Source organism: Sardina pilchardus, chromosome 10, assembly GCF_963854185.1.
Source record: "Sardina pilchardus chromosome 10, fSarPil1.1, whole genome shotgun sequence".
In the NCBI taxonomy this organism is placed as follows: Eukaryota; Metazoa; Chordata; class Actinopteri; order Clupeiformes; family Clupeidae; genus Sardina; species Sardina pilchardus.
Window position 1 is genome coordinate 18,976,009 of NC_085003.1, and position 9,808 is coordinate 18,985,816.

Here is a 9,808-nt window from a genome sequence, read left to right on the forward strand (position 1 = left end):
ACCCAGTCTGAAACCTTTGGATTGTTCGGAATCCTAACGTGGGCTCTAATGTGGCTTGCCCTCATTTGGGCTCAACTGAGCATAAACTCCATCTTGGGTACAAAGGCACTTTTAACACCACAGCTCCCACAATTGTGTCGACGTCCCATTCAGACCAGCTTACCAGATGTCCAGCCGTATGTCCCTCCCTCTCTCTCTCTCCTCCCTTCCTCCATCACGCTCTCTCTTTCTCTCTCTCTCTCCCTCGCTCTCTCACTCACACACTGTGATCGGTCGGTCGCTTTCACGTTTCGGGGGTCGGATTTCAGCTCTCCTGCTGTCTCAGGGCTTTTACAATTGAGTCCTCTCTAACACCCATATCACAAGTGTTAGGACCATAGAGCGCAGACGTGTGTCGCCATTGCACCCGTGTTTTGGATTCATATAGGATATTCTAAACTTCTGCGAGAACATGAACGGATACACGGGAGTCATTTCGTTTTGTTCGTGAGTCCAGTGTAGATTGGGGGTAGGGAAGCGCAACCCCGTTTTTGACCCTATCATCGCCACGGCTTCAGGACCGGGGACCGGGAGTGCTGGTTTATTGTTTTGTTTTTGTTGCCGTCGCTTTTTGACGTTGTTCTCGCCACTCTCGTTTGCCTGCTGAATGAAGACTCCTTTCTGACGTGCAGTTATGGAAACAGGAATCTACTATTCTCACTGTTGAAATGACTGTTGCTATTGTAGTCAATTTCTCACAGATTCATTCATTTAGCGCTTAGTGCTTCGAGGATTTGAGAGGAGATGGAGAGCGTGGAGAGGGAGTGCGGTGCTCTGGGTGGATTATTCCAGGCTGTTGTAAACGACATGAAGGTAAGACAGCACGCCATGTGCAGTGTGAATGATCTTTGCCATTTCATTGCCTTGGTTTTCTCGGATGACTCGGGGCGCTCAAGCCTACGCCAGTGAGGGTTTGTTTCTGAACTGGTGGACTACCAGCGTGGGGGAAATCGCTTTGTTATGGCCCACAAAACACCACGGAGCCCTTTAAATCCGTGCAGATTAATTTGGTAGTACCAATTTGTGTTGGTAGGCTACACAGCCACAGTTATTCGTTCTTCATTCGTCTTTTCCACTCGCGAGCATCAAAGGGAGTACATCAGCATGTTGTAACAATGTAGCCACTATTGTTACACGTCTTACGCAGCCATGCTCAGGCGACGTGTAGCCTCTAGTCAATTTTAGCACTAAATCCAGCTTTAACCATCATACTGGGTCACTGAAATTAAAGAGACTAAAACAACAAATCCTCTGAAGTGCTGATTTTTTTGAGTAGACATCTATTCTCTGAGGCGAGGGGGGTCGGTGAGGCGACAGCACCCAAATATTAGCGCCGGATGTTATTGTAACTAACAGTATCTGTGTGGCTGAAAGTTGGCACAATAGGAGTTAACCCTGCCTGGATGTTCAGTTTTAAATGTTATCGTTTTTGTTCTTTGGAAGGGCTCCCCTTATCTAACCGTGTGCGTGGGACACTGCAAATACATTCTGGAGGATATCATTCGTATCGAGGACAAACAAACGTGTTCCATTTAAATAAAGTTCCAGAAATCAAACGGAACGCTTCAAGGTTGATTACTATGATAAACCTGTAACAGCGTAGTGCGTTTGATATTAGATACGAATATAAGGTTATAACGTACAAGGGTACGAACAGTAAAGACTGCTCAAAGATCTTCAGTTCAGTCTCAGAGGCTGTTATTTAACCTATTTTATTTAGACAATAATTGGATTAGGCGACGCCCTGTTGACATAGTTGGCATATTTCAGGTATACACAGCCGGAAAGTAGGCCAGGCGTCTTAAATGTCAAAACATAAGAAATAATGTGTTAAATACAAACCTATAGGCACAGGTGCATAGGTTACACCTACTTAGAGATCCACCACCCTTACAGACCCACCCCCCAAACACACACATAGCCAGCACACACACACACACACACACATACACACACTCTCTCACTCACAGGTACAGGAGAGGGCTTTAGATGAGAAGTGATGCCAGACCTGGCGGCCGTGGCTGTTCTGCATTAGGCGGTTTGGGCACGTGTGTGTGTGGTAGGAGACATGCAGTAGGTGAGGCCCTGGGGCATGTGGGCTCAACTCTCCTGCCCCGCCAGCACCCGTGCCACCCTGTGCCACCCTGTCTGCTAGACAGCTCATCAGTCAGCGCTCAGGATCACGCGTGCGGCTCAGCCTCAATCAGACGGGCATGCGCTAGCTAGGGAGTTGCTAATTAAGTAATGAATTCCAATATGTCTCACGTGGGCCCAGCCAATGGGAAACGAGCCGTAGGTGACCCTCGGCCTGGCCAGTGGCATGGAATGCAGGCCGTTGAGCGGGGCATCATATGGAATATCCTCTTTCACTTTTTCATGTGCTGACCTCAGCGATCACTCATCGGATTAGTCAGATTCAATCACTGCACCTCTCTCTCTCCCTCCCTCTCTCCCTCTCTCCCTCTCTCTCTCTCCCTCCCTCTCTCCCTCTCTCTCCCTCTCCCTCTCTCTCTCTCTTCCTCTCGCTCAGTCTGTCTATCTCATCCTCCTGACTGGGCTCTCTCTCTCTCCTCTCACTGTGTTCATTGCTCTGTCTCTCTTTCTCTCTCTCCTCTTACTGTGTTCATTGCTCCCTCTCTCTTTCTCTCTCCTCTCACTGTGTTCATTGCTCTGTCTCTCTTTTACTTTCTCCCCCTCACTGTTCTCCCTCTCAAGCCCCTTCACTCGCTCCCTTGTTGTTAATATCACTGCTGACAGCCCTGCAACAACCGAGAGGCAGACTCTCTCTCACACACACACACACACACACTGAGGCAGACTCACACACACACACACACACACACACACACACATACACACACACACACACACACACACACACACACACACACACACACACACACACACACACACACACACACACACACACACACACACACACACACACAGAGAGCGCAGACTCCTTCCATTGCCCCACAAATAGTCCTCTATTACTTCTGGAATAGTTGGGGTGTTAATGTTATGACATCATGAGGTTCTCTTTCCACTTACCCTAACTTGGACCTTTCAACTGGAATCATGTCAAATCTATCAGGAATTTGTGTGAGTGTGCATGTGCGTGATTATGTGTGCATGTGCACACATATGTGTGTGTGTATATGTGTATGTGTGTGTGTGTGTGTGTGTGTGTGTGTGTGTGTGTGTGCGTGTGTGTGTGTGTATGCATTGTAAGTGCAAGTGTGTGTGTCTTTTTTTATTCCATCGCCTGCCAGAGCTGAAAATTACGGCACGCGCCTGGAATCTGGTGATGGAGTGTGTAAATAGGCTCTGATGTGTGTGTGTGTGTGTGTGTGTGTGTGTGTGTGTGTGTAGATCGTCTCTGATAGATGGAGGCTGTCAGTGTCCTTGCTCTGGCTGCGGTTCGTAGCTCACTGCTGCTGCTGACCGTGTCCAGTGGCCTGATTGGGGCGGAGAACAGAACAGCCAGACTGGGGCGGTGGGTCAGACGTGAGCTCACACACTGAGCAGAGCGAGAGCACTGAGGCCTCCGTCTCTGTCTCCGTCTCGATCTCGATCTCGGTCGGCTTCCAGCGCCTGGCTCTGCTGCTCAGTGTCAATCAAAGATGGTGGACACCGAACAACATCACCGCGGGACACTGCTGGCTCTGGAAAAGAGAGGAACCCGGTTGAGATCCGGGCTACATCAGGGCCACACCAGGGCCACACCAGGGCTTGGTCGGTCACTTGCTAAGTTGAGCTGAGCTGCTGTACCATCTGGAAAACATCCACAGCCACAGTCTGTACCTGTGCTGTACTCGTCTGTACTGTGCAGTAGTGCTAAGCGTCTGTACTGTGCAGTATTGCTAAGCGTCTGTACTGTGCAGTATTGCTAAGCGTCTGTACTGTGCAGTATTGCTAAGCGTCTGTACTGTGCAGTATTGCTAAGCGTCTGTACTGTGCATTATTGCTAAGCGTCTGTACTGTGCAGTACTGCTAAGCGTGTGTCCAGTTGTTACAGTGTGTTAGTTCCTGTATTCCGCGTAACAGCGCTAGCTCCGGCAGGGTCAGCCGGGGGTGTGATTAGGGGTCAGTCCACTGGCCTCTGTGATGATAACAAAGCCCCAGGGTCTGCTCGGCGCTCCGCTCCTATTGGCCGTGTTAGCGCAGCGTGTCAATACATTCCCAGGGACCGGACGCACGCGGCTCACATCTGTGCGGTGTCAGCTGGGGACGAGATCTCATCAATCTCCTGACGGCCTCCACAAACCGCTGATCCCATCTGAGCCCTCACGTCGGTTTATTGCACCCTTCTTTCTTAACAGAACTGGCTAATAGTACTGCACACACACGTGATGATAAAATCATAGAATAACAATATTAACCAATGAGTTTAATACTGCAACAATGCAGCACAAGACTTTTTAATGAAAAATCCAAACATCCTTCCTAAAGCATCCACAGTTTGGATGGTAAATTGGATTCTTGCACTGTCATCATGGCTATTCTGGTTGCGTTTGTCCCCGTGCCCACGTGAACTGGCCAGATCAATAGGCAGTAGCTCACCGGCCTGATGTAAAATCAGTGGGCTGCACGTGCGCTCATTATGTGAAAGCTGTAGTGCTGAATAACTGCAAATTCATTTAGTGTGACAGCAGGAGGCTGGAGTGAGGGATGAGAGGCAGGGGAGAGGACGCCGTATTGATTGGCAGGTTTGGAGGCGGGAGGAGAACGTGATGGGAACCAATAGATATAATAAGGGAGAGGACTCTCTCTGAGATAATAAAAGTGTTCCAGATATAGAGGCCTCTCTGGAGCCCAGTGTGCTGGCTCACATCAGGCCCCTGTATTGCCCATATTGGCTCTCTGCACTCCGGCCTGGTGTCAGGGGTCTGGTGTGACTCCATCAGTATCCTCTCTATAATACAACATGGATTTACATGCCAGCAAGAGAGAGAGAGAGATGTTTAGTTCTGCTAGCACGTTTTAAACTTGCTTTTTGAGTGCATGTGCAATATGAATAAAGACTTAATAATTATTATTACTACTGTTATGAAGCCCATTTAGCTGGGACAATGAAGAGGGGTTTGCTAAAACCAGGTTACCACACACAGTGGTTCACATCACATTACATCTGCTATCAAGCAGAGGCTGCCAGCAGCCGTCTCCAGCAGAAGCCATTTGGGGTTGTGTGTGTGTGTGTGTGTGTGTGTGTGTGTGTGTGTGTGTGTGTGTGTGTGTGTGTGTACAGTATGTGTGTGTGTGTGTGTGTGTGTGTGTGTGTGTGTGTGTGTGTGTGTGTGTGTGTGTGTGTGTGTGTGTGTGTGTGTGTGTGTGTGTGTGTCCGGTTGTTCAGGGATCAGAAGTGAGTCATGGAGCCGAAAGGGAATCCTCCCACTGGGTCGCAGTAAAACAGGGTGTAGAGGAGCCGCATGTAGCGGCACGCTCGGCTCTGCTGCACAACTGGGCCGGATGTGGGCCGCATCAGAGCCAGAGGTGGCGTGGTGCTCAGGGCTTTTTTGGCCTTGGTAGCTGTGTGTCTGTTTATGCCTCTACCTCAACCATTCAGAGACCAACGGGGAATCCTCCCACATCGTCACAGTAAAACTGGGTGTAGAACAGGCTGTGGTTTGCTGTTTTTTAGGAGTGGCGTTTCTCTCTTTCTCTTTCTCTTGTTCTCTCTCTTTCTTTCTCACTTTCCCTTTCTTTCTACCTCTCTCTCTCTCTCTTCCCTTCTCTCTCTCTCTCTCTCCCTGCCATTCTGGGAGAGCTGGCACAGCCATATCCCATGTCTTGAAACAGTTATAAAGCTGTTTACATTTTTGGAGCTTTTGTAAGCCATGACCTCATGCGGCTGATTGGACGTGATCCCAGACTGAGGCTGGAGTCTGGCCCGGGTGCGGTCCAGATCAGGGCCCGGTCCGCGGGGGATGGCTTCTATTCTGGGCCGCATCCAGAGTGGTAGGAACAGCAGGGAGAATGTAAGCAGGCTTTTAGTAGTCACGGATGTACACAATTGCGCTCACTGGCCCAGGTTTTTCTAAAAGTTTGATGGAGCGACATTTGAGAGTTTGAACGAAACAATGTGTAATTGAGTATTTTTCCAGTTGTTGTGTGTGTGTGTGTGTGTGTGTTGTATGTGTGTGTGTGTGTTGTGTGTGTGTTGTGTGTGTGTTGTGTGTGTGTTGTGTGATGGAATCTGACGGATCAGCAGAAATGGGCAATGAGCGGTGAGCGTTATGGCATTCCAGAAAGTATGCTCTTTTTCTTTCATTTTCTTTCTGTCTCTCTCTCTCTCTTTCTCTCTCCCTCTCTCCCTCTCTCCCATGCACATACATCTCAGACACATCTGTACTCACAACTCAGATTATTTTAACTGAATCAAACCAACTCAGATTATTTTAACTGATAGACTGAATCAAACCAACTCAGATTATTTTAACTGATGGACTGAATCAAACCAACTCAGATTGTTTTAACTGATAGACTGAATCAAACCAACTCAGATTATTTTAACTGATAGACTGAATCAAACTAACTCAGATTATTGAATCAAACCAACTCAGATTATTGAATCAAACCAACTCAGATTATTTTAATTGATGGACTGAATCAAACCAACTCAGATTATTTTAACTGATAGACTGAATCAAACCAACTCAGATTATTTTAACTGATGGACTGAATCAAACCAACTCAGATTATTTTATCTGATGGACTGAATCAAACCAACTCAGATTGTTTTAACTGATAGACTGAATCAAACCAACTCAGATTGTTTTTTCTGGACTGTTTCAGTGTTATTTGTGTCATTGTCAGAACATTATTGTTGAAATAGATTGAAATATACAGATTCTCTCTCTCTCTCTCTCTCTCCTCTCTCTATCTCTCTCTCTCTCTCTCCCTATTCCCCCGCTCTCCCCCCCCATCCCTCTCTCCCTCCCTCTCTCCCTCTCTCCATAGTCTCTGTGACTGCTGTTAGTGCAGGCAGGCTGCTTTTGGAGGCCCTTTTTCTGAGAATGTTTGTGTAAGAGACGAGAGCTTCAAGTGCTGTGTCTCTCAGCACACAACAAGACATCTGGAGATCATCTGTGTGTGTGTGTGTGTGTGTGTGTGTGCGCGCATTTGTGTGTTGTCTGTTGATCTCTGGATGTCAGATTCATTGGAATGTGTCAGATTCGTTGGAATGTTTCTGTGTGTGTGTGTGTGTGTGTGTGTGTGTGTGTGTGTGTGTGTGTGTGTGTTAATAATGTGTGTGTGTTAATAAGGTGTGCGTGCAGGTGTTATAACTGTTGTTCCTTTTCTCTCTCCTCAGAATTCTTACCCTGTGTGTGTGTGTGTGTGTGTGTGTGTGTGTGTGTGTGTGTGTGTGTGTGTGTGTGTGTGTGTGTGTGTGTGTGTGTGTGTGTGTGTGTGTGTGTGTGTGTGTGTGTGTGTGTTAATAAAGTGTGTGTGCAGGTGTTATAATTGTTCTTCCTGTTCTCTCTCTGCAGAACTCTTATCCTGTGTGGGAAGACTTCACTGCCAAAGCCACTAAGCTCCACTCCCAGCTGAGGTAAGAATGGCCAACACATAGATATATACTCTATACATTAGACCCATAGATATATACTTCATACATTAGACCCATAGATATATACTTCATACATTAGACCCATAGATATATACTTCATACATTAGACCCATAGATATATACCCCATACATTAGACCCATAGATATATACATTAGACCCATAGATATATACATTAGACCCATAGATAAATACATTAGACCCATAGATATATACATTAGACCCATAGATAAATACATTAGACCCATAGATATATACATTAGACCAATAGATATATACCCCATACATTAGACCCATAGATATATGGTTATGGTTATGGTTATGGTTATGGTTATGGTTATTTAGCAGACGCCTTTGTCCAAAGCGACATACAAATAAATAACAATACAAATTAAATAACAGTGAACAATTACAAAAAGGGAGAATAGCAATATTATCAATAAAACAATCAATTAAGCACTAACCTAATGAGAAATAAAACAATGAAATGAGAATAGCAATCAAATAAGTCACTCAGTTAATTATATAATAACAATAACTATAGCATGGTATGGCTAAATTTAAGGACAATAGCAAAATAAATGTCAAATTCTAACAATGGACAAATCATAACAAAACAATACTATTATACAAACCATAACACATAACAAACGCTCAAAAGACTAAGTGCATATTATACATTAGACCCATAGATATATACATTAGACCCATAGATACATACATTAGACCCATAGATATATACATTAGACCCATAGATATATACATTAGACCCATATATATATACATTAGACCCATAACTATATACATTAGACCCATAGATATATACCCCATACATTATACCCATATATATATATATATATATATATACATTAGACCCATAGATATATACATTAGACCCATAGATATATACATTAGAGATATACTTCATACATGACTTCACACGCCCATCGCCCAGGCACCCATCCTCCAGTCTCCCATCTCCTCCCTCTCTCTCTATCCCTCTGTCAATTTCAATTCAATTCAATTCAAATATGCTTTATTGGCACTCTCTCCCTTTCTCCCTCTCTCTCTCTCTCTCCCTTTCTCCCTCTCTCTCTCCCCTCTCCCTCTCTCTCTCTCCCCCTCTGTCTCTCTCTCTCCCTTTCTCTCTCTCTATCCCTCTCTCTCTCCCCCCCTCTCTCTCTCTTGCCCCCTCCCTGTCTCCCATACTGTTATTTGCAAATGAAAGAAAGCAACATGATTCATGTGATGTGTTATTATAAAATATCCCTTGTGTTGTGATGTATTATTATAAAATAGCCTTGTGTTGTGATGTATTATTATAAAATAGCCTTGTGTTGTGATGTATTATTAAAATAGTGTTGTGTAATCTGGTAGTTATTGGAGATGCAGTAGCATGTCACTGGTGTATGTCACAGGACTCAACACCACACATTCTGAATTATAGTGCGTGGATCAGATTTGGCTGATGGAACATTCCCCTCTCTCATTTTCTTCCTCTCTTTCTCTCTCTCTGTGTGTGTGTGTGTGTGTGTGTGTGTGTGTCTCTCTCTCTCTCTCTCTCTCTCTCTGTGTGTGTGTGTGTGTGTTTCACAGGACCACTGTGCTGGCTGCAGCTGCCTTCCTTGATGCCTTTCAGAAAGTTGCAGACATGGCCACAAATGCAAGAGGTAAAGGACATGCACACACACACACACACACACACACACACACACACACACACACACACACCATCAAATCAAAACATCCTCTATTATATGATGGAAGAGAGAGACAGAGAGGGGGAGGATTATGTGTGTGTGTGTATGCACATCTATGTGTGTGTATCTGTGTGTGCGTGCTGTAGGAATTTGCCTGCATCTGTGCTTTGTGTGTGTCGGAGTGGTGGGGGTTATTTCGTGCCTGTCCAAATCTGTTCAATTCAGCAGGCAAGCTTACAAAGCGACGGGAATGATTGGACTGGAATACAGAGAGATGAAATGTCCCAACATGTGTGTCATATGGCCCAACAGCAGCACACACACTTCTCACTTGTTAGTTCTGAGTGCAAACAGTCAAACAAGGTGGAAAGTGCAGGCATCTGATAGAGTAGTAGAATATGGGACACAACCATCCATACATGCACACACACACACATGCTCATACTCTCATGGAAACACACACACACACACACACACACACACACGTGCGGACGTTCTGTT

The 9,808-nt window shown here is 45.6% G+C and overlaps 1 protein-coding gene across 2 annotated transcripts in view; it reads left to right on the plus strand.

Annotated features, from left to right (window-relative positions):
- Positions 1-276: 276 nt before the first annotated feature.
- LOC134093876 (protein MTSS 2-like) overlaps positions 277-9,808 on the plus strand; it is a 36,847-nt gene continuing 27,315 nt past the window's right edge. For both annotated transcript variants that reach the window (XM_062547168.1, XM_062547169.1), the window contains exons 1-3: positions 277-852; positions 7,530-7,591; positions 9,204-9,277. In XM_062547168.1, the coding sequence (XP_062403152.1) occupies positions 784-852; positions 7,530-7,591; positions 9,204-9,277 (205 nt within the window). In that variant the 5' untranslated portion in view covers positions 277-783. The remainder of the gene's footprint in view (positions 853-7,529; positions 7,592-9,203; positions 9,278-9,808) is intronic.